Consider the following 25337-nt stretch of genomic DNA (forward strand, 5'->3'; position numbering starts at 1 on the left):
GGTGTCTGCCAGGTTTCCCCACTGCAAAGTCACTCTTTCCCTCTTCCCACACTTTAGAAGCAAATCGCTAAGTCCAGCCTACCCTCCGTTTGTCAAGGGGTTTAAGTTAAGCTCCATCCCCTGGTGGTTTCATCTGTTCTCTCCCATTTGTTTATTTTATTTATTTATCCCATTTATTTATCAGCATAAACTCATGTATACATATTTTCTATTTTAGGTTATAATTTTATACTAACGTTATTTATTTTGTGGCTTCAGTTGTTTCAGCTTTGGCCATTGGAGGTCTTTCAGCTTGACTCTTTTATGTCCTTGTGACGTGCCTCCATCCATTTATCTTTTCTTCTCGTTTTTCCTTTATTTTGGTAAAATGTGTGTATATAACATAAACTATGGACTTCAGTTAGTAATAACGCATCACTCTTGGTAACAACTGTACCGCATCAATGCAAGATAGGGATACGGGGAGAGGGTTAGTGTATGGGAACTCTTCTGTCCCGTTTTTCTGTAAATGAAGAAATAAAGTGTGTGCCTGTGTGGATAGGTAGCCATTTTAATCATTTTCAAGTGTATAATTCAGTGGCATTTATTTCCAACCTTTTTTTTTTCCACTCCAAACAGAAACTTTGTACCCACTAAGCAGAAAGTCCCTCAGCTCTGGTAGCCTCTAATCTTATTTCTGTCTCTGAATTTGCCTATTCTAGATAATTTCGTGTAAGTGGTATCACACAATATTTGTCCTTTTGTGTCTGGTTTATTTTACTTAGAATAATATTTTCAAGGTTTATCCACGTTGGGGCTGTTGCCTCCCCACTGGTGGGTGAACCCAGGTCTTGGGGTTAGTGCCAGCCTACTGGTGGGCAGAGCCAGGTCCTGGGGTCTGGTTGCAGGGCCCAGGGGTCCCAGAGCTGGTGTTGGATCTCTGGTTGGGGGGACTAGTTCTGACACAGTTGGGTACAGGGTCCAGGGTGTCCTGAAGCTTGTGTTGGCCTTCTAGTGGCCAGGGCTGGGGCCCAGCTGGTCCCAGGGTAGGGTCTGGCTGGCTGTGGGCAGGCTGGGTTTGCAGGCTGTGGAGCTGTGGTTTTCTTGCATCTGGTGTTTGCCCCCTTGTGGATAAGGCTGGTCTGGATGCTAGAGCTGGCTTCCTGGAGGGCAGGGTTGAGGCCCAGGGGATTCTGGGGTTGGTGCCTGCCAACTGGTGGCTGAGCTGGTTCCTGGGCCCTCTGGTGGGAGGGCCTTGTCCAGGGGCGGCTGTGGGCTCGGGGGGTCTCAAGGCAGCCTGTCTGCTGATGGGTGGGCCTGTGTCCCCGCTCAGTTAGTTGCTTGAGGTGTCTCAGCAGTGGTGCCTACAAGCTATTGGGCCAGGGCAGGGCTGTGTCCTGGGGCTAATAAGCTAGAGGGAGGGTTCCACAGTGGCTCTTCCCAGCACCAGTGTCCATGTGGTAGAAGGAGCGAGCTTCCAAGAATGGCTGCCGCCAGCGCCTATGTCCCCAGGGTGAGCTGCAGTGGCTTCTTGCCTCTTGAAAATCAGCAGGCCAGTCTGACCCAAGCTCCTGTCAAATTACTGCCCCTGCTCTGGGTCCTGGAGCGTGTAAGATTGTGTGTGTGCCCTTTAAGCATGAAGTCTATTTCCCTCAGCCGTCTGGCTCCCCCCAGAGTAAGTCCTTGTGGCCTTGCAAGCCAAATGCTCTGGGGGCTTGTCTTCCCAGTTCAGGACCCCTGGGCTGGGGAGCCTGACATGGGGCTCAAACCCCTCCCTCCTTTGAGAGAACCTGTGCAATGTAACTGTTCTCAAGTTTTCGGGCCCTGGGGGTATGGGACTTGACTATATTTCAAGTCCGTGCCTCCTACCTATCTCATGGTTCCTTCTTTGTCTTCAGTTGTGGAAGATCTTTTCTGGAAGGTTCCAGTCTTTTCACAGATGGTGGTTCTGCCAGTAGTTGTGATTTTGGTGTGCTCTTAAGAGGAGGTGAGCTCAGGCGCTTTCTACTCCACCATCTTGGCCAATCCAGGAATTTTGTAATGCTGAGCCAGCGTCCTTCCAGAGCCATTTCCCAGGCAGTTAAATACAGCCACGCACAGTCCTCTGGGCCAGAGCCTGAGCTAATTAGGTAGTCTTAGTTTTAGAGCTGCTTTTCTCCTGTAATATGTCATTTTTAATATGTCATAGCTTAGATAACTGTCTTATCCAAGCATCTGGATCAGTTGTGGCGGAACTTAATGAAATGATGTAGCACATTTGTTGGGGGCAAGAAAGAAAATTTCTCATAGTTTCACACATTGGCAGGTGATTTATTCCATGAAAGACATGTTAAAATTGTCTTTAAAAAGTTTATACAGGGCTTCCCTGGTGGTGCAGTGGTTAAGAATCTGCCTGCCAACACAGGGAACACGGGTTTGATCCCTGGTCTGGGAAGATCCCACGTGCCGCGGAGCAACTAAGCTCGTGCACCACAACTACTGAGCCTGCGCTCTAGAGCCCGCGAGCCACCACTACTGAGCCCGTGAGCCACAACTACTGAAGCCCGCGTGCCTCGAGCCCATACTCTGCAACAAGAGAAGCCATCGCGATGGGAAGCCCGCGCACCACAACAAAGAGTAGCCCCCACTCATCGCACCTAGAGAAAGCTAGTGCAGCAACAAACACCCAACGCAGCCAAAAATAAATAAATTAATTTATACTAAAAAAAAGAACAACTCTTAGTCGTTCTAATAAAGAGATGGGTTTAGGTCCTTCATGTGTTCAAATCTTTTCTTTCAAGCTCTTATCCTGATATTAGACACATTATCCTATTTTTTCATAGAAAAATGTTTTATTCCAAGGCATTTATTTACAGCATCATTAACAAATAAGGTATTGTATAGAAATGAATTTTCCAAGCACCTAATCTTCTCCCTTAAACACTAAAACTTTTTGTCTTAACCTAAAATGTATCTTATATATTTCTACCTTTTTAAGGGTTAGAAATATAATAGCTAAGGCAGAAAAATATAGATAATTTATAAGGTAGAAGAATAATAGCTGTCATTTCTTGAGGTCCCCATGTGCTAATAACTCCCATAAGTCTTTGGAGTAAGACCTTGTACAGGTGAGGAATCTGAGCACAACTAGCGAAGCATCCAGGGCAGCGTACAGGCCCCAGTTCCTGTCTCAGCCCCTCACACTACACATCAGCTGTGTGCAGTGACGCACTTAGAGTCCCTGAGTTGCCTACTGCTATTTAGACTCAAATAGTGTGTTCCTGAGTTTTCATTTTTCTTTGAAAATGGCTTCTCTATCTCTTCTCTGTCAGGCAAATGGCTTTTCTATCTTCTCTGTCAAGCATCACATGTGCCTATTTTTATGCCTCCCCTCTCTTTAGCTGGGCTAGAAAATCAAATGATGGAACTTAAAATAATCACTTTTAAAATAAATAAAAAGGAAGGTATTAATACTCTTCCACACTTATTTTACCCACCAGACAATAACATTGCTTCATTTAGCTTTTTCATTGATCACGTGGTGTGATTTTTTAATGTTCTGGAAAAGTGAACGCCTGATAGTTAACCCATGACCTTGTTGACAGTGCTTTAAAAGACATAAAAGAACAAGACCTTCAAGACATTTGACTAAGCTGTTTTTCACATCAACAAGTTTAATATCAATGTTTAGTCTTCAGAAAGTGTCAAAAAAGGGGGGGTGGGTAATGTGTACCTGTACTGCCAAGTATTTTTCTGATATGACTCTAGTATCATAATAATGCCTAGTTTCCTAAAAAGTCAGCCGCCTTGCCACCTTTAAAGTGACTGTGCTGTCATCTTTAAAGAAAAATAGAGTGTAACGGTCACCAGTTGCTTTAGGTCATAGTCATCCATCAATTAGACCCGTGCTCTGGAGCAAAAAATGTAACCCTTCCTGTGACCAGGACCACACTTATGGGTGGAGTGTTCAGTTAGGGTTAGGTTCACTGACATTTGGAGATCAGTTAATACTGCTTTGTTTTGGATGTAATTCTATGTGTATTTTAAACAAAACATGCTGGGTAATGTGTAGGAAGATAGATATTCTTTGTGCTGTACTTTTCTTTCATATAAAATCATAAGCGATTTTACAAGTGTATGTCACTCACTGTCTTGAAATTGGTATCATAAAATTGTATTTAAAGAATAATTCCATCCAACGTGAATTCTAAAGTTCTGCCATTTCTCACCATCAGCCCCTTCTGCCCCTACCTCTCACCCTCGGGATATAATAAACCATCTTCTCCGACAACCACATTTTCCTTTTCTTTGTCACAATAAGAGCTTTTGATCAGCAAAACTAGGCTTGCAATACCGCGTTGATTGGAGACAGAAAAGGAAACTGTGGATCTAGTGTGTGCAACTTCATCATAGTTCCTAAAGGATTCCTTTAGGCTTTATTTGAAATAATGAAAGCTGCTCCTGGCCTCCTTGCTGGGGTTTTAGAGAACTCAGTTTTGGAAGTGCTCTTTTCAGTCTTTCAGCCCATTTAAAATGACACATTTCAATTGTGTTCATAGGTAGTGAGTGGTTCAGGGATAAAGGACTGGATTGAGTTAAACCTGGATTTACTCCCAGTGGCTGCCAGCGATTCCCTTAATCTCTTAATTAATGCCTCAATTACTCTATTCTCCAGTTTCTATGTTTGTTGGTACTTAAAGTTCTGGGAAGAAAGGTGCTACGAATGAAAAACATAGCCAACACGAATAAGTTGAAAATATGACAAAACGTGGCATTTAAAAATTAACCTCTATATGAATTATTCTAACCAAAAGTGTTTCTGCCTGAATGTTTGTAAAAGAAAAACATGTCTGCTGCCCCATTGAGCGTCTCAAAAAGTTGAGCGAAAATTATATTGGAAAACATTAAGGCCCTGTTTTGAGTGCCGTGAGTCTGAGCTACTCCAGTCCTTGACACCTGAGTCCTAAGGACGGTCGAAGTGAGCCTTCTTTCTCTGTGGCCAATTTCTTCTCTCAACTCTGGGGCATTTATTCTACTCCGTAGAGGAAAGCCATGTACTGATTTGTGCTGTTTGTCAATCGCTTGCTTTTTCTTGAATGTAATTGCTACTGCAGCCCAGCTCCAGCTCCACGTCCTGGCCACGCCGCCACGCCGCCACGCCCAGGAGTCGAACGTCCCTCCCTACGCGCGTCCCCGGGCCCCGGACGGGCGCGGCAACGGAAGTCGGGGGACGGGAGGTGGATGCGGAACTGCAGCCAGGGGTGGGGGAAGAGGCGTGCGGCCTCTGAACAGTGGGGACTGGGTGGGGCAGCCCAGTCCTCGCGAGATTTCGGCCCTGACGAGAGGCTGCAGCGGCTCGGCGGCGGGTCTGGGATGCGCTCGGAGAAGGAGGGAGAGGGGGGCCCAGGGGTGGCCGTTACTACGCGGGGTCCGAGCGGGAAGGAGAAGCCGTCGCCCACAGAAAGCCACTTCCGCCGGGAGTCTCAGCGGCGGGAGCCTGAAGCGCCAGTAGCCTCGTCCTTCGGCTGTGGGGGCGGTGCAGTCAAACCCTGCGAGGAAAAGAGGACGGTCCTCAGCAAGGTGGGGGCGGGGCGATGTGAGGGGCGGGGCCGAAGGTGCGGTAGCCCTGCGCTCCGGGGCGGAGCCGCGGGCGCTTCAGCACCGCGGACAGCGGCCGGGCCGCGCTGCCCCAGCGGCGTCGGGGCTGCTAGGGCGCCCTTGACGCGATCTTTTCTGGCTTTGGAGGAAGAAAAGTCACTTCAGCCTGTGGGTGTTTCCCGTCGAGGCTGGGACGCTGGGCTTACCAGTGCCGGGCAGTAGCCTTCCACGTTGCCGAGGGTCCGGTCCGGTCCAGGGGAGACGGGGCAGCCGGGAGAGCAGAGCCCGTGGCGCTGGAGTGGACGCGGATGGACCCTGCGGGCGGGAGGCGGGAGGTGTCTACCCCATGCTTTGCTGCTGTGGATGTTGCCCTGCATGTACCTTACCTCCTGGTAGGGAGCGTGGGGGCGGGCACATACCAACAGTTATCTGGTTTTAATGAAAAGATTTCATGAAAAACGGCTGCTCTGCCCAGCCTTTTCTGACCTCACCGATCCCTTTTACATTATTCAGCCCTTGTTATTCTTTTGACAGCCATGTTCTCCATGCATATGTTCCTTAATCTTTACTAAAATGCGTGTTTCTGCTGGACTCCTGGGTTAGATTTTGCTCTGAGCATAAACACAGGTGACCAAGCTTTCAAGTAGGCTTAATACAGTACTACTGAAAGGAAACCCAGCCAGCGTTTCTCCCCAGGTGGTCATCCGGCGGCTTCCTCCCAGCCTCACCAAGGAGCAGCTGGAACAGCAGCTTCACCCCCTGCCCGCACATGATTACTTCGGGCTCTTTACTGCTGATCTCAGGTGAGAAGATTTTACCAACGTTAAGAGGCTGAGAGGGAGTTCCCTGGTGGCCTAATGGTTAGGACTCGGAGCCCGGGTTCAACCCTTGGTCGGGGAACTAAGATCCCACCAGCTGTGCGGCATGGCCAAAAAAAAAAAAAGGCGGAGAGGTTTTGTCAGTTGATGGTAAAGGAATATAGATAATAGAAGCCATCTCAGTTTCCATCTTCTTTCCCACATATACGCGGAAATCAGTGCAGGCCTTTATTTCTGCAAGTTATTTCAAAGTAGGCAGATAATTAAATTTCCCTAAAATAGATTTGAAGATCTCCATAGCACCACCATAGCCTAAAAAGGAAAGCAGTCTAACAACGTATTAATTTTTTTTATTTTGGATATCACTAAAACTTATTTCATATAACCTTTTAAAGTAAATTGTATTAAGATATCAGAAAGAAAAGTGAATAAATAATAGATGTATAACCTAATGCATTTTTACAAGTGAACACACCCACGTAACTAAGACCAGATAAAGAAGCAGAATACTCCAGACCCCAGAAGCCCCTAGTGTTCCCTTCTATCACTGACATCCCCACCCTCAACCCACCCCTGCTAAGTTATATCTTTTTCAGTTACCTTTTACAGCTTGGTAGGAAGATGTTTCTGACAATAATTTAACACTTCAAAATCTCCTTTTTATTAAAAAAGAGAGCAGACCTCAAGTTAGCCCGAAAGATGACAGTTCAGCTAGAATTTGGTGATTTTCACTATGTGATTTCTTATTATCTTTATTATTCTTTTTCTCTTCAATATCATGAGTTCTCATTTATGGTAGCCATTATAAACTTGCCTTTTGAATAAATACATTTAAGTAAAAAAATGTCAGTTCAGTCAAAGAAAAACATCACAGGTAAATGTAGATTTTGTTAAAAAAACCCAACATAAACATGATTTTTTGAAATGACTAAAGTTTAGGAAAACTAGTACAATTACAGGAGGTCAGGCACTGGACTCAGTGACTCAGATTGGAATCCCAGTCCCACCATTTTACTAACTGCTCCCTCTGTGAGCACCTAATTTCTCTGAGCCTCAGTGTTCTCATCTGTGAAATGGGGTTGAAAGTTTCCACCTATGAAGGACATTGGTAGCTGTGAGCTAGAGGGGAAAGGCTTAGTTCTTCTGTAGATCCTATGCCATGTGCTACAATAAATACCCTTTTAAGATACCTAAATGTGTTCTCTAAACCAGTAAAGGAGCTCTTTTACAATACAACATTTCCTTCTCTGAATGAATCGTGACTAGGTTGTATTGCAGTCATGATATGTGATTAGGAATGATCTTTGAATAACCTTGCCTTTGATTTTCTACCTCTGAGGACCAGTATTTTTTTTTTTTTTTTCCAGTACGAGTGCCTCTCACTGTCGTGGCCTCTCCCGTTGCGGAGCACAGGCTCCGGACGCGCAGGCTCAGCGGCCATGGCTCACGGGCCCAGCCGCTCTGCGGCATCGGGGATCCTCCCGGACCGGGGCACGAACCCGTGTCCCCTGCATCGGCAGGCAGACTCTCAACCACTGCACCACCAGGGAAGCCCTGAGGACCAGTATTTTAACCCTGGCTCTGTGCAGTAGAAAAACCAACCTAAAGTGTCTCTCCCAAATCATTAAAAAGATCTCGGTTAATATTTTGTTTGTTTTTGGTTTATTTGCTAAAGAATATCCAGATTGCTGTAATTAACTGAGAAATGGTTCTTTGGCATAAAGGTTTTATCTGAAGTAATTTGTTGTATCCAGAAAAGAAGAAAAAAAAAAAAGACAAAAGAAGTCTTAAGTTTTTTACTGTTTTCATTGTTATCTCTTCTTTCAGTCTTTATCCTCATCTCTATTCAAGAGCATACATTAATTTTAGAAATCCTGATGACATCCTGCTTTTTAGAGATCGTTTTGATGGATATATCTTCACTGACAGTAAAGGTTGGGTCATTGGCTTTTTAAGCTCTTTATTATAATTTCTAAGTACATTAATTAAGTTTTGCTGGATGTTTGTGAATTTTAATTGAGTCCTTAGATGCTAATCTAAAATAAATTCATAAATTTTGAGTATGTTATTGTGATTATGGGCTTATGTTAAAAATTAAAATTACATATAAACCAAAGAATTATAGCAATTTCGTGTAGTAGTGACAACCTATTTAGGTATTATCATCAGGGAGTGAAGTTTTTCACGTAAATGAGTTTTCTGGATAAGTGAACTTTTTACTCTTTTTCGTTCCCAAAGTAAATTATTTTATCCTGGTACTATGTACTAGGCATCATGGATGGAGCACTGAAAATGAAGCAGACATTGTCCCTGTCTGTCTGAAGCCCTGCTGTCCTCCTGGTTCTTGACTTTATTCTGAGTAGTTGAGGATAAAATAAATACTCAGAAGTGTCTTCCAGATACATGAGCGTTAAAGTGTCCTAGTCCTCTGGCAAATGTGAAGGCGATCCCTCAGCGGGTTTGGTAGCCGGGCAGAAGTGTTCCCTCTCTCTGTGAGGCAGATGCTCTCCGCGAGCGTTTCTGTGTGTCTGTTCCCCGCCACCCCTACATAACAACAGAGTCAGCTTCAAGTGACTTTCATTCTAGATTTTTCTATTTGAAGCAAATCTTACCTGGATATCATGAACACTCTTTGAAACCCTCTCTTCTAGCTGAGTGTCTCTTGTAAACAAAGTCATTTCCTTGAACTCATATACCAGATTGGTAATTGAATTAACCTTTTAAAATTAAAAAATGTAAGATGTGACTAGGACACCTATTGAAAGGTATTCCAAAATAAGCTCTTTGGTGGGAGAGCAATAAGGTTTATTGAGGTAGAAATTACATATGGTAAAAAAAAAACCTACTTTAAAGTGTACAGTTTAATGAATTTTGAATGTATTCAGTCATGTAACCACAACTACAATATGAGGAATTGTGTTATTTAGTAAATAAGTGCTCATCCTTTGTTTAAATCTGGAGTTTGATGTGCTAAGATTACTGTTACTTGAAAATATAATTAAATTATATTTTAAACAGTAATATTGTCAATGCTATGCTCAGTGCTTAAGTAAGTAAGACTATTGTTTTAAAATGAATACAGTAGAATTTCAGAATGGCTTTTGTAATTTGTTTCCTGTTAAAGGCCTAGAATATCCAGCAGTGGTAGAATTTGCTCCATTCCAGAAGACAGCCAAAAAGAAGCTAAAGAAAAAAGACACCCAAACCGGAAGCATTGAAGATGGTGAGTCCTTTTTCCGATGCTGGATTGTGAAACTGCATTAAACACATTGGTCAAATATAATTTCTCTCTCTATATGGGGAAGAATATATTTATTTTCTTTCTATCTTAATTTACAGATCCAGAATATAAGAAGTTTTTAGAAACTTACTGTGTGGAGGAGGAGAAAACTAGTGCCAACCCTGAAACTCTTCTGGGGGACATACAGGCAAAGACGAGAGAACTTATTGGTCTGTTTTGCTCATTTTTTTCCTCTTTACTTTATTGAGATATGTATTTATAGAGTATATATTTGTTTTTCCTTTTTCATGACTATTATAGAAAATTGACACATGTGACAGGCCTGGCAGAAATACAGAGTATTTCCCAGTTTTGACAAAAGGAAAAGGGTGGCAGGATGGTAACTTGAGAAAATATTTCTGAGCATCTGTTGATGGAGGGAGAACACCTGAGTTTTCAGTTACAGTCACTTTGTTTCAAATTATGACGCTTCTGAACGAGCAGTAGAGAAGACATTTGAGTCATGTGTGCCGGGCTGCGTCAGGTAAGCTTATGTCTCAAAGTTGAAGTCAGTCATCTTTGCAAAGAGCAGTCATAGAAAGGAGATGCTTTGCTTAAGTATGAGGTCATCTTGCTGTTGTTCAGAAGACTATCAAGGCCCCTGAGCAAGTGAGGCAGATGAGTGGATAAGCCCAGCCAGGGCACAGAATCTGGTTTGAATCAGGCCTTCAACCCTCTGCCCCCAAGTGGAATATTTTGGAAATGGCTCTCTCCTAGCAGCGTTCCCCCAGAACTCAAGAATAGATGTGAAACTCCTTTATCAGGCAACCTGCTTGTCTCTCCCAAACATGCTTGTAGTGTCTCCCTTCCTGCCTCTGCCGGGGCTGGGGCCTCACCGTGCAGCCCAGTGCCCCTCCCACCTGTTCTGCCCTCCCTTCCCCATGCTTACCTCCTGCTCACCCACCAAGACTTACAGGACAGAATGGTTACACTGTGGATAATTTATCTTCTTATTTGTCTGTCTCTCTCTGCATTAACTCTCCTCTCACTTTGTCTCTCCACCCTCCAAGAGAACTGTATTTTTGTCTTTGTAGTCTTAGCATGTAATACATTGCTTGAACAAGTTTAGGTATTTGGTAAATATGTGTTGAGTAAATTAATAAAAAAAGGTTAACATTATTGAAGCATTCTTCATTAGTCTAACAATGAAGTTTTATATTTTATAAGAGGTGATTTAATGTGTGGCTCAAAGGATCTTTAATCACTAAAGTATTTATGGAGATGTGCTTAGCACATGTTGACTGGGTACCGACTCTGAGCCTGGGCACGGGGACAGCACCAGAACAGGACACACAGGCTTCTGCCCTCATGCAGCTGCCCTCCTACTGGGGTGACTGTAGCAAACACATGCAGAAATGCTCAAGCCAGAGCATTTCCACTTGGGATAAGTGCCACAGTCGTAATGGAATAGAATAATGGGATAGAGAGAGAGGCCCCTCTGAGACCGTATTTGAGCCAAGACCAGCTGGGCCAAGAGATGGAAGAAGAGGGAACTCCAAACACAAGGGCTGGAGGCTGGAGCTCTGGGCCTGCAGGAGCGGGGCGCACGCCTCTGTGGTTGGCACATGGTGGGCAAGGAGCAGAGTGCTGGAGAGGTGGGACCACAGCAGGATGGGCTGGATTTTATTTGAGGGACAGCTGGGGACTGAGGGAGTGATGTGATCTGACTGATTTTTTTCCCTGTCACTCTGGCTGCTCCATAAGATGGAGAAGCTGGGCTCTAGTTAGGAGGCTCTTGTTGTCGTCAGGGAAGGCTGCTTGAATGAGGGTGGCAGAGTGAGCATGTGTTCTGGAGGTTGAACTGACCAGACTGGCTGAGGATTGGGTGTGAGGGCAAGAAAGCAGAAAGGATCAAGGCCTCCAAGAGCCTGACTTGAGCAGATCAGTGGGTTATGGCACCAGCACTGAAACAGTATTGAGGGCAAATCGTGATTTCACTGTAGAACATGATAAAATTAAGAAGAGTTAAACAAAGCAGCAAATTAGAAATTATTTACAGAACTCACCCTCCTCGTCCTGTTTCTTTACCGCTGCTTCTTAAATGCCCTTGTACAGGGCCGCTGCAGGGAAGCAGCAAGATCTTTCACTTCTGGGCAGTTGTTAGATAGCCACTTGCTGATCACACACACATCCCCCACCAGAGTCCAGCCACCCTCCTGCAGAGGAGGGACGAGCCTGTCCTCTCCCGTTCCCAGCACCTCTCCCAGTGCTTGGTGCACAGTAATTATTTACTGAATGAATAAATGTGACTTAGAATCCACTAGCCCAGGACGAGCCTGTAGAACTTTTGTGATTCCTCTTTCTGCCTATTTAAATTTAGTCTTAATCAGGCAATTCTTGGCAAATGCCTTTTTCTTTTCTTAGATTTTGACCTTTAGTGGATTCTTATGGTCAGGGCTGAGCAGTGTGAGTTAAATGCAAATGTTAGTTCACTCTGAAGTTGCAGATGAGTGCAGGCATATCAGGGTCTTTAGAGCGGACAGACCTGGGCTCAGGTCCCAGCTCTAAGACTTAGCAACCATGGGACCGGCTTCCTCATAGGTGGTTGTCGCCAAGCCTAGTAAGCGAGAACGGTTCTACTGTTGGTTAAATCAGTGTTGTACTGCGTGGTTGCACATCTTCTGTTTAGTAAATGATACACTTTTATGGTTTGTAAAGCACTTTCTTATACAGGGTCCCACTTACCCACCACATCAGTCCTTTGGGGGAGCAAGGCAGGTGTCTGTAAGAAAGGAGGGAAGGCAGGTGGAGCCTCAGCATCAGCTCCCCAGCCCCACCCAGGTAGGTCTCAGCTCTGCCCTAGTTGACAAGCCTAGAACCACCGCAGTACAGGGCAGAGTCCTCACTCCTCTCCAGCCCTGCCCTGACCCCATGGGTACCAACATCTGTGGGTGCTTAAGTCCCCTCTGTAAAATGGCATTATATTTGCATACAGCTTACCCACATCCTACTGTATCCTGTAAGTCATGTCCAGATTACTTGTAATACCTGATACACTGTGAATGCTATGGAAATAGTTGCCACTGAGTTGCAAAGTCAAAGTTTTGCTTTTTAGAACTTTCTGGAATTTTTTTCCCCATATATTTTTGATCCACAGTTGGTTGAATCTGCGGATGTGGAACCGGTGGATATGGAGGGCCATCTATATATAAATACGTTATAACGTTTGGGAAGTTTAATGTATTGTTTTCATTTTGCTTTATACCATTTTTGTGAGTAATGTATGGGACTCCCTTAAGAATCAGGAATTAAATGCCTAGTGTGTATAAGTCTGTCAGTACCTCCAAATTACTTGACTTTATAGTGACAGAGTAGGAGCTCCCCCAAATACAGTGTAGGCTCATGTAAGTTTTAAAATGATATAATCTTCCCTTAATTATTTTAAAGATTAAATTGAAAGCAAGTATTTAAAATAAATAAATCTTATTTTAGTGTTAAATACTACATTGCAATTTTTGTATTTTAGCTAGAAGAACCACACCTCTTTTGGAATATATTAAAAATAGAAAATTAGAAAAGCAGGTAGGTCTGGCCTTTTACCCAATGAATAGCCTTCTTGTTCCCATGATGTCCGTGCAGACAATTTATACACATATTTTCCACATCTTTAGAGAATTCAAGAAGAAAAGCGAGAAGAATGGAGGAGGAGGGGCTTGGAAAGGAAACGCTTACGGGAAGAAGAGATAAGAAGGAGAAGGGAAGAGGAGAAATGTAAGAGGAAAGCAGCAGAAGAACAGAAGAAAACTGCTGAGAAAGACGGAAGGATGACGGTAATTTTGAGGAGACGTTTCATTTCTTTTTTCCAAAAATAGTTCAACCTTGTAGGTATTTTAGCTCTTCAGAACTTCCAGGACATTTTCATTAGTGTAGTCTTTCACTGTTATAGTTGTTTTTCTCTGTTCTGTGGCAGTCGTTCTCAGATGGTGTTCCCTGAGCCCCAGGGCTTTCTTGAGCGCGCTGTGTTTGGGGGACCACATGGGTGGAAGAGTGGGCGAGGACCAGGTTTCTGGGTGTGACAGAAGCGCTTCACCCAGAGGAGCCCACATTTAAGTGTCATAGGCTGGGCTTCTGCTTATATTTGCCTTTCAAGAAAGATTTCCTAACTAAAAAGCTACACGTTTGAAACCCGCTGGCTTTGTGTCTACTGGCCTTTCTTTGTGCCGACTGACTCGTAGAACTGGGTTGTATCATTTCTTTTGTGGTAGCAGCAATGGTTTCTACATCTCTTGCCCAGTGTTTCCTTTGACTGATGCATTCATTTAGGAGGGTGGTTTAATTCCCGCAGAGGGAATTATCCTCTATGTAAAATTCATTGCCCACATCGGGGTCAGGCCCTACCTTCTTAGTATTCTGCTCAGATGACTTTAAGCCTAGATTTCAACCTCATGTGAATCTTACCTCTTCCACAAAGGGTTTAAGGTGCCTTTTAGGGATTCATTAACACTGTATAATATAAAGGAAAAAAATGGAAGGTCAGGACTTGAGGGAACAGAGGCAGAAAGGAAAGGATAGGGAAGAGACCACAGTTGCCATAGTTGAGCCCTAGATTAGTTTCTGATATGCTCGGCAGTCAAAAACAGAAAAGTTGGTCAGAAATGTAGTTTTCATTATCCATGAAGAGAAAACATGCCATTTCTTCAAGGAAAGCAAAGCTTTTTCTAGGCCTTGACTTCTAAAACAATGTCTCCCATAGGTGGTCCTATGGGGTTCACTAGCAATGGAGGGGATTTCTTAACCATATTCCTGTGAAACACATAGCCATCTATATCGATCAGGACGGACTGGGCTGTGCTGCAGTGAAAATAGTCTCAAGATCTCACTGGTTTTTCATGCAGCTAAGGTTCTCTTCTTGTTCACATTACGTGTCCATTGTGCATTGCTCATCATAGCCGTTCAGTGAGCCAAGCTGATGAGGCTCCATCTTCCATTTGCTTCCACAGTCGTTATGAAGGGGAAGGGGGTGTGTAACACAGCAGGTTGCACACTGGTTCTTAAACCTTCCACACAGAGGTGACAGGTCCCATCTGCCCACACTTCACCGGCCAAATCATGGTGCACGTCCCCACCTAATCTCAAGCTGAGGGACATTGCAAGTGCTAGGAGGAAAACCTGAAATATCTGATGAACAGCACTAATGAATGACATAATCTCTGAAGACTGTTTCTTGAAATGTCTCTTTTTAAGTTTAAGGATTTGCTGAAAAATTCAACCTGATGGAAGGTGTGGGCCAGGTCATGTTGCTGCAGCACATTTACTGCCAAGATAAAACCTCAATGGGCAAGATGAGTAGGTAGCCGTTTGACCCGCAAGAAATCAGCCAGAGTGGTTTCCTTCATTTTGGCTTTGATGACAATTGTTACGGATCTATGTAGTTTTAAAATCTCATAATCTGATAATAACATTGATGAAATTGAGGAACCCAGTCAAGATTATTAAATGAAGATCGTCCACCCCACCTCTGCCAGGACATGGACCTAATAATGGGCATAGCCAGGGTGTCCCTCTGGAAATAACTCTGAGAGTGTCTTCTGTTTGTCCATGTGGTTTAAGTGTGAACACAATTCTTCATAACAAAAGTGTAGCAGATATACTTCCTATAACAATCATACGTAGTCTCAACAGTATAAATTAACAGCCCTTGAAATACAATAAAATGAAACCTTAATATTACGGGAAGGCCTTTGTCATCTTGGAAAGACAGCTCTGTCATGACCAGGGGGGAAGTAGGTATACATCTACAGGTATGCAAATATTGTCTAGCCTTTTCCTTTACCTTTCTCAGCAAAGAATAATAGCACCTAATGTTTTATATTCTGAAAAGCATTTTTGTCAACAGCTTTGAGAGTTTTTCGAGAAGAATCATTAAAACGTGTAGCCTACAATTTTGCCTATAATTTTAGTAAGACTTACAGTATTTGGAATATAGCATTTTATTTTTACATGTTTGAATATGGAATTAGAATCCAAAATAAACCAAAGAAATAAAAACAAATTATGTCAGTAAAAGTAACTGTAGGACTCTTCATATAGAAAAAAAGAAACCAAAACATAGGCACAGCAAGAGAAAGGCTTAGTCTTACTGAATCTGGTAAAACAGAATCCTGGTGGCAGATTAGACCCCAGTGACATGGACCGCCTACAGCTCTGTCCTTCGAGTGTCTGGTGTTCTGACCTGACAGTACATATTTGACTCCAAGGGTGGCCTTTAATGAGCATCTGTGCTCAATTTGGGAATCTCTGACCTAAGATTCATCTGGAGAATTCAAAAAAAAAGAAAACCTAAAAAATAAAATCTGTAAAAAAAGCCCAAAAGAATTTGTATTAATACCCTAAAAGTAAAGAGGCAGAGAGAGGTCCTCATGGCTGTTTTTAACAGTAAAGAAGAATATGATTCAAGGAGAGCCACCCAGTGGTTTATTTTCCTCTGAGACTTGAAAACTAAGCAGTGAGCTCAAGTTGAAGTAGGAAGTCAGGTTACCAAAGTCACAAGTAAAATTCCCGAATACTGTATATAAATTGTAGGCTATAAATACTGTTGTCTGAAAGAGTTGTGCGATCTTTTCCACGAAGGTCTTTAAAAACGTGTGTGTGAGATAGGGTACACGCATGTAGAACAAGCATAGATGTGGGCTGCACGGGGACACTTGGCCTGACCCCTGCTGCCCTCCCCGCTCCCTCCCCCCCCCACCGGCTCCCCTCGCAGGGAGCTTCCCCCCCACCAGACTCACGCCCTCTCATGAGTGGCCCCCTTCACTGTCTGGTCCCTGCCTTCCCTGACCCCCTTGAGAAACCATCCCTCCTCCTCCCCTGCCCCACACCTCATTGTCCTTTTAGTCTGTTTATCATGTGTTTGTAGCGTTTCATACCACCTGAGATTATCTGGTTCACAGTTCTCTATTTTTGTCACTGTGTATACCGTCCTCCCACCCCCATGGCCACCACTGTCTTGGCAAGACTATCAAGTGTGAGTCCTTAATTGTGGGCACTTGTCTCTTGCCCACAACTGCATTCCTAGCACTGAGCCCAGGGTCTTTACCCCAGTTCATGGCACACAGCTGCTAAAACCCTTGTAATCTCTGGAGTGACAGGAGTGTCCTCTGTATGCTAATGAGCTGACAGGTGGCTGGGACCCTGGATAGCTTCAGGATGGGAGCTGCTCATCAGAAAGACCAGGCGTGATTATAGCATGGGAACCTCCAGCCCCATCCCCACCTCTAAAGAGGGTTCAGTCACCAATGGCCAGAGGTTTAATCAGTGATGCCTGTGTAACGGCGTCTCCATAAACGTCCCTGAAGCGTGGGGTTTGAAGAGCATCCAAGCTGGTGAACACACATATCCCACTGCCAAGGGGGTGGAGCCCGAGAGAGCCCTGTGCATCTCTCCCATCTGGCTGTGCCTTAGTTGTATCCTTTGTAATAAACCAGTAATAGTAAGTAAAGCACTTCCCTGAGCTCCATGAGTCAGTCTCATTCAAGAACCCCCTGAATTTATAGCCGGCCAGTCAGAAGTATTGGTGACAACCTGGGACTTGCAACTGGCCTCTGAAGTGGGGACAGTCCTGTGGGATCTGACATTAATTCCAGGTGGATAGTGTCAGAATTGGGTTGAATCATAGGACACCCGGCCTGTGCTGGACAGCTGGGGAGGTGGCGTTGGAAAAAGCTTTGGTTTCAGAAATACTGTAAAAACAGTTCATAGGTGCACAAAATTATTTGTTGGATGGATGGAGACTTATACTGTTGCGCTCCCCTGTGATTTGCATATATTAGTTTTTTAATTAAAAAAAGATACACTGTTGTCTGAAAGGATCCCCCCAATAGGCAGGTAACATAGTCCACACCTCTGATGAGAAGCAGCTTGCAGCATTTGCCTGACAGTCTATGTTTCATCCTTAAATGAACTCATTTAGTCTAAGTGTATCTGTGTATAGTTTTTGTCTACTGCAACTTACATAAGTTCACTTTTATAAGTGAGAACAAAATTCTCACAAGTAGACTTTGGTTCATGTTCTACAAACTGACTCTACCTGTGGTACTTAAAGTTCAAAGAGCAAGAACAGGGAGGAAGGCCCAATTTCATACCAAAATGTATGTACCATAGGAACCTTCTAAATCTGTTTCAAGAAGGAGAGTAATAGGTGTTTTAAAAACTATTCTCAGTCATTAATATAAAGCCATCCTTTAAAAGAATTTTTTCCTTATTACCGAAGTAATACTTGTTCATTTTAGAAAAACTGGAACCTGTAGATGAAAGAAAATAATTTCATTTCTGCCAACTAAAAATAATAACTTAACACAGTGTTGCAAGCCTTTTAGACGTTTTTCTATGTGTGTGAATCAGCATACAAATAGAAATTGGATCATTCCACTTTGTAACATTCTTTTCTTCATTAATATCTTTTTTTATCACATTATCCTAAATTGTTTTTCAAAACTAGAAAGTATTTCATTGAAAGAATGTTCCCCTGTGTATTTAACCAAAAACCTGTTCATTGGACCTTTAGCTTATGTTTTTTTGCTATTCAAACGTTTGGGCTCAATATTGGTGTATATTTTAAATTATTTATTAAATACCTTCTTTTATAATATATTCCTAAAGTGATATTTTACTAGCATTATAATTTCTCAGCTTCTCAAGAAATCAGAAAAGGGAGAGGAGTCTAGCACTGAGAAGAAGCCAAAAGAAAGAGGAGAGGAAATTGACACCAGACATGGGAAACAGGAACCCGGTCCCAGCTGTGTAGTCGTGAAGCCCAAGCCCTTGGAGAGCTGGCTGCAGGAGCTCAGGGAAAAGTGAGCCGTGCTTTTGTTTCTCTGACCATGTTAAGCACCCAAGGTTATCATTGAGTTGTGGTTGTGTATCCTTTGTCAGTATGAGCGCTTATGTTTCATAATCTACTTGGAATTCAAGAGTTTGCTGGCACGTGCTTGCCCACGTCTTTGTCTCTCCTTGGCCGGCAGTCACGCTGATGGTGAACTCTTCAGTCTGCATCCTCAAGGCTGGCTTCAAACAGGGAAGTGTCCTGGTATTGTTTCCTCCACTATCTCCTCTCCTGGTTATTCTCTTGGATTCCTGTCTTTGCACTTCCCATCTTCAAGATCTTCTTCCCACTCTCTTTACTTGGTGATTTTTATCAGTTTGGAATTTTCCTCTGTGTTTTGAGATATCTTGCCCATTTGATCTTCCAGACCTCCTTCAGCGTATCTGCAGAATTGTAAATTGGAGAGCCCAGCCTTTTAGGCGCTGGACATCTTCTGTGATACAGAAATAGAGTCCCAAGTGCTTTCCTTTCTCTGTTGGAGTGGTCAGTCCTCCGGTCCCGCCAGGATCTGCCCAGCAGCTGTGGAAGCTGGTGTTCCACTGGCCCTGCCTCTGTGCGGTGGGGCTGTCCTCTGCCTGCTCACGCACAAGTGTCTCATGAGAGGACTTTGAGCAGTGCTCTGGGGACAGGATGCACGGCAGTCTCTGAGCAGGGAGCCCCTCCCTCCTGGGTCCGCAGTCAGGGGGCCACGTGCAGCCGGGATTCTTGTTCCCCTGCATGTGGATGCCTGCAGAGCTTCCTGGAGCCCAGGACCACTCCGCTCAGAGGGGTGGCTGGAAGTAGATTTGAGGTTGGCGGGGAAATGGCAAGGTCATGGGATTAGGCTGCTTTTTGCCCAGAATCACAGTACTCGGAATGACTTCTTACTATCTTTCTTGCACAGAGTTGTGATAAAGGTTTTCTTTCTTCTCTATAGGGGTTCTGGTTAATCGGTTTGTTTATAAGATTAATTTGTACATGACTATCAACTCTATGATCGCTCTGGTTTGTGTTCCAGGCATATCTCTTATTGTTGCTTATGATACAGCAGAGCCTTCGTCCTGTTTCTGGCGCAGGTTTGTGGTTGTAGCTCGTTTTGTTCCCATCAGCCCTGCTGCCATTGCGTGTGGGGAGCCACAGACGGTATGTGAGGCTCGTGGAGAGAAAGACTTTAAGAACCAGATGAACTAAGCAGCCACTTATTTACTTACTATTCATTTAACAGTTGGATATATGCATGCATTCATTGTTTTAGTTAATTTTAGCTCTGCTTGGAACAGAAACTCAGCTGTAAATACCAGCTCTGTGTCACGATGGATGTGCATCTGGGCTGCTAGGAAAGTCCCTTGAGTACTTTTAGTCTCATTTACTTTATCTGTAAAAAAAAGGGAGGATTATATTTACTAAGAATTATAAAAATATGTGTATATGGTACCTTAGCGTAGTGCCTATTACATATGTGTGACTCAAGTGTAACAGTAAATATTGTTATTACTATTGTTTATTCATGTTTTCAAACGTTTCTTATTGAATGCCCGTCGTGTGCCCACCATGTGCAAACTTGGCACTGCAGTGATGAGCAGACTTATGTGTCCCCTGCCTGGTTTTGAACTTGTAGTCTGGAAGGGAAGACAGGTAATGGACAAGCAGTTTATGTAAGGTTATTGATATTTTGTGTTGAATCACAGGTCACAAAATGACAGTGATAAAGAGCAAAGGGACATGGAGAGAAGATTCCGAGGAAAAGAACCTGAAGCACATAGATACCACTTGGATGACTGCAGAAAACATAGAGCTCACTATGAGTGGGATAAGTTTTCAGGAAGAAGCGAAGAAGAGCTGAAAAGGGGGACAGGATTCACCCCAGACCGAAGGAAGAAGGGGAGCCAGCATGGGGGCAGCCCTGTGGGGGCAGCAGAGACACCAGGAAGGGAGAGGAGTGAAGATGGACTGGCACCCAAGAAGGAGGACGCGGGAAGCAAGGTTCTTTTATTCACTGGGGATAATCTTTCACTTCATTTTCGTCTGCTCAGAGTATCAACTGTCATCGTGCAGGCTTTTCCAAACAGAAATGTTTTATCTAACCAAGAGTCTTGAGGTGTCTTGAGGTGCAGGATCGTAGCTTCTGACAGCGTCCTAGGGAGCTCACTGCCCTGAGAGTCTGTATTTGCAGAGCAGTTATTCTTGTCCAGTGAGAGGGCACCAAGTCGTGAAATGAAACCAGCATCATCTTTTCTCAGAGAATCAATTTTTTTTTAACCAGGAAGGAAAAAGAACCTTTTATTTAGTATAAAACTGGCACATTCACACTATTTGCTTGAGAATCAGTAATGGAAAGATTACATATTTTCCCCCTAAGACAGTAAGGAAAATAATAATGACATGTCACGGTGCTTTCTTTTACATCATTAACAGAGTTATGATTTTTTTAAATTGAAGTTCAGTTGATTTACAATATTGTGTTAGTTTCAGGTATACAGCAAACTGATTCAGACATTTTTTCCAGATTATATCCCAATATAGGTTATTATAAGATACTGAATATAATTCCCTGTGCTATACAGTAAATCCTTGTTGCTTATCTATTTTTATGTATAGTAGTTTGTATCTGTTAATCCCATACTCCTAATTTGTCCCTCCCTCCTTCCCTCTCTCCTTTGGTAATCATAAGTTTGTTTTATGTGTCTGTGAGTCTGTTTCCGTTTTGTATATACATTCATTTGTATTATTTTTAGATTCCATATATAAGTGATATGATATAGTATTTGTCTTTCTCTGTCTGACTTAACTTCACCTAGTATGACAATCTCTAGATCGATCCATGTTGCTGCAAATGGCAGAATTTCATTCTTTTTTATGACTAATATTCCATTGTATATATACCACATCTTCTTTATCCATTCATCTGCTGATGAGCATTTAGGTTGCTTCCATATCTTGACTACTGCAAGTCCCCTACATATGAATGAGTTCCATTCTTAGAGCATGTTCATAAGTCCAATTTGTTTGTAAGTCCAACAAAGTTAGCCTAGGTACCCAACTAACACAATCGGCTATATAGTGCTGTACTGTGATAGGTGTATAATACTTTCACACAAATAATATATTAAAAAACATAAATAATAAAGAAAACATTTTTGATCTTACAATACAATACCTTGAAAAGTACAGTAGTCTAGTACAACAGCTGGCATACAGGGGCCGGCATCAAGTGAACAGGCAAGAAGAGTTACTGACTGGAGGGGGGAGGGGCGGTGGGAGATGGTAGAGCTGAAGGGTCGTCAGCAATAGGAGATGGAGGGCAAGCTGCAGTTTCACTCACACCTGACGTTGATGGGACACACGTCTGCATCTTTGAAAGTTCGCAACTTGAAGGTTCATATGTTGGGGACTTACGTATTGTAAACATTGCTGCTGTGTACATTGGGTGCGTGTATCTTCTCGATTAGAGTTTTTGTGTTTTCCAGATATATACCCAGGAGTGGTATTGCTGAATGATATGGTATCTCTATTTTTAGTTTTTTAAGGAACTTCCGTACTGTTTTCCGTAGTGGCTGCACCAATTTACATTCCCACCAACAGTGAACAAAGGTTCCCTTTTCTCCACACCCTCTCCAGCATTTACTGTTTGTATACTTTATAATGATGGCCATTTTGCCCAGTGTGAGGCGATACCTCATTGTGGTTTTGATTTGCATTTCTCTAATAATTAGTGACGTTGAGCATCTTTTCGTGTGCCTGTTGGCCATCTGTATGTCTTCTTTGGAAAACTGTCTATTTAGGTCTTCTGCCAATTTTTTTGGATTGGGTTGTTTGTTATTTTGATATTGAGTTTTATGAGTTGTTCATGTATTTTGGATATTAACCCCTTGTTTGTCACATCGTTTACAAATATTTTCTCCCCTTCTGTAGGTTGTCTTTTCGTTTTGTTGATGGTTTCCTTTGCTGTGCAAAAGCTTTTAAGTTTAATTAGGTCTCATTTGTTTACTTTTGCTTTTATTTCTTTTGCCTTGGGAGACTGACCTAAGAAAATATTGCTACGATTTCTGTTGGAGAATGTTTTGCCTATGTCCTCTTCTAGGAGTTTTATGGTGTCATGTCTTATATTTAGGTCTTTAAACAATTTTGAGTTTATTTTTGTATATGGTGTGAGGGAGTGTTCTAATTTCATTGATTTACATGTAGCTGTCCAGCTCTCCCAACACCCCTTGCTGAAGAGACGGTCTTTTCTCCATTGTATATCCTTGCCTCCTTTGTCATAGATTAATTAACCATAGGTGTGTGGGTTTATTTCTGGGCCCTCTTTTCTGTTCCATTGATACATATGTCAGTTTTTTGTACCATGATGTTTTGATTGCTTTGGCTTTGTAGTATAATCTGACATCTGAAAGGGTTATGCCTTCAGCTTTGTTCTTTTACCTCAGGATTGCTTTGGCACTTCTGGGCCTTTTGTGGTTCTATATATATTTTAAGATTATTTGTTCTAGTTCTGTGAAAAATGTCATGGGTATTTTGATAGGGATTGCATAAAATCTGTAGATTGCTTTGGGTAGTATGGCCATTTTAACAGTATGAATTATTCTGATCCAAGAGCATGGGAAATCTTTCTATTTCTTTCTATCATCTTCACTTTCCTTTATCAATGTTTTATAGTTTTCAGCGTATAGATCTTTCACCTCCTTGGCTAAATTTATTCCTGGGTATTTTATTTTTTGACATGATTTTAAATGGGATTGTTTCTTTACGTTCTCTTTCTGATATTTCATTGCTGGTGTAAAGAAATGCAACAGATTTCTGTATATTAATTTTGTATCGTGCTACCTTGCTGAATTCATTTATTAGTTCTAATAATAGTTATGTGTGGAAACTTTAGGTTTCTCTCTAGAAAGTATCATGCCATCTGCAAATAATGACAGTGTACCTCTTCCCTTCCAATTTGGATACATTTTATTTCTTTTTCTTGTCTGATTGCTGTGGCTAGGACTTCCAATACTATGTTGAATAGAAGTGGTGAGAGTGGGTATCCTTGTCTTGTTCCTGAATTTAGCAAGAAGGCTTTTAGGTTTTCACCATTGAGTATGATGTTGGCTGTGGGTTTGCCATAAATTGCTTTTATTATGTTGAGATATGCTCCCTCTATACCCACTTTGGTAAGAGTTTTTTTTATCATGAATGGATGTTGAATTTTGTCAGATGCCTTTTGTGCATCTACTGAGATAATCATGTGGTTTTTCTCTTTCTTTTTGTTAATGTGGTGTATCACATTGATGGATTTGTATATTTTGAACCATCCCTGCAAGCCTGGAATGAGTCCAACTTGATCATGGTGTAATGATTCTTTTTATGTGTTATTGGATTTGATTTGCTAATATTTTTGTTGAGGATTTTAACATCTATATTCATCAAAGATATTGGCCTATAATTTTCTTTTTTTGTAGTGTCTTTGTATGGTTTTGGTATCAAGGTGAGGGTGGCTGCATCGAATGAATTTGGGAGTGTTCCCTCTTCTTCAGTTTTTTGGAATAGTTTGAAAAGGATAGGTCTAAGTTCTTCTTGTATGTGTGGTAGAATTCCCCACTGAAGCTGTCTGGTCCTGGACTTCTGTTTGTAGGGAGTTATTTTTTATTACAGATTCTATTTCACATCCAGTGATTCGTCTGTTCAAATTATATGTTTTTTCTTGACTCAGTTTTGTTAGGCTGTATATTTCTGGAAATTTGTCCATTTCTTCTAGATTGTCCAATTTGTTGGCATATAACTGTTCATAGTGTTCTCTTATGACTTGTTGTATTTCTGTGGTATTAGATGTTATTTTCATGTCTTTCATTTCTTATTTTATTTATTTGGGTCCTCTCTCTTTTCTTGGTGAGCCTAGCTAGAGGCTTGTCAATTTTATTGATCTTTTAAAAAAAAAACAGATCTTGGTTTTATTGATCTTTTCTGTTGTTTTTTTAATCTCTATTTCATTTATTTCCTCTCTGATCTCTATTATTTCCTTCCTTCTGCTAGCTTTGGGTTTTGTTTGTTCTTGTTTTTCTGATTCTTTTAGGTGGTAGGTTAGGTTGTTTATTTGAAAGTTTTCTTGTTTCTTGAAGAAGGCCTGCATCGCTATGAACTTGCCTCTTAGAACTGCTTTTGCTGCATCCCATAGATTTTTGTAAGGTTGTGTCTTCATTTTTTTTTTCTCTCAGGGTATTTTCTGATATCTTCTTTGATTTTATCGTTGACCCATTGGTTTTTTTTTTTTTTTTTTTCTTTTTTTGCGGTATGCGGGCCTCTCACTGTTGTGGCCTTTCCCGTTGCGGAGCACAGGCTCCGGATGCGCAGGCCCAGCGGCCATGGCTCACGGGCCCAGCCGCTCCGCGGCACATGGGATCCTCCCAGACCGGGGCACGAACCCGCATCCCCTGCATCGGCAGGCGGACTCTCAACCACTGCGCCACCAGGGAGGCCCGACCCATTGGTTTTTTAGTAGCATGTTGTTTAGTCTCCATGGGTTCATTCTTTCCCCATTTTCCTTTCTGTGGTTGACTTCTAGTTTCGTACCATTGTGGTAACAAAAGATGCTTGAAGTAACTTCTGTCCTCTTAAATTTGTTGAGGCTTGTTTTGTCACCTAATACATGGTTTATCCTAGAGAACGTAACATGCGCACTTGAAAAGATGTGTATTCTGGGTTTTTTTGGTTGCAGTGTCCTGTAGATATCAGTTAAGTCCAACTGGTCTATTGTGTCATTTAGGATTTCTGTCGCCTTCCTGATTTTCTGTCTGGATGATTGGTCCAGGGATCTGATGTCAGTGGGGTGTTAAAGTCTCCTGCTATTATTATATTATTGTCAATTTCACACTTTATGTCTGTTAGTATTTGTTTTACATATTTAGGT

General features: G+C 42.5%; 1 protein-coding gene across 9 annotated transcripts in view; it reads left to right on the forward strand.

Moving 5' to 3' along the window:
* Positions 1 to 5231: 5231 nt before the first annotated feature.
* Positions 5232 to 25337, forward strand: part of UPF3A (UPF3A regulator of nonsense mediated mRNA decay) — a 36111-nt gene continuing 16005 nt past the window's right edge. For 2 of the 9 annotated variants that reach the window (XM_082602021.1, XM_082602022.1), the window contains exons 1-10: positions 5241 to 5538; positions 6253 to 6359; positions 8202 to 8308; positions 9499 to 9597; positions 9714 to 9824; positions 12328 to 12435; positions 13121 to 13176; positions 13266 to 13424; positions 18283 to 18446; positions 20143 to 20437. In XM_082602021.1, the coding sequence (XP_082458147.1) occupies positions 5332 to 5538; positions 6253 to 6359; positions 8202 to 8308; positions 9499 to 9597; positions 9714 to 9824; positions 12328 to 12435; positions 13121 to 13176; positions 13266 to 13424; positions 18283 to 18446; positions 20143 to 20437 (1413 nt within the window). In that variant the 5' untranslated portion in view covers positions 5241 to 5331. Of the gene's footprint in view, positions 5539 to 6252; positions 6360 to 8201; positions 8309 to 9498; positions 9598 to 9713; positions 9825 to 12327; positions 12436 to 13120; positions 13177 to 13265; positions 13425 to 18282; positions 18447 to 20142; positions 20438 to 25337 lie in introns of those variants that run through there. The other 7 variants (XM_082602026.1, XM_082602020.1, XM_082602018.1 and 4 more) reach the window with 6 other exon arrangements.

Source organism: Mesoplodon mirus (assembly GCF_964341445.2).
Source record: "Mesoplodon mirus genome assembly, chromosome: 17".
In the NCBI taxonomy this organism is placed as follows: domain Eukaryota; kingdom Metazoa; phylum Chordata; class Mammalia; order Artiodactyla; family Ziphiidae; genus Mesoplodon; species Mesoplodon mirus.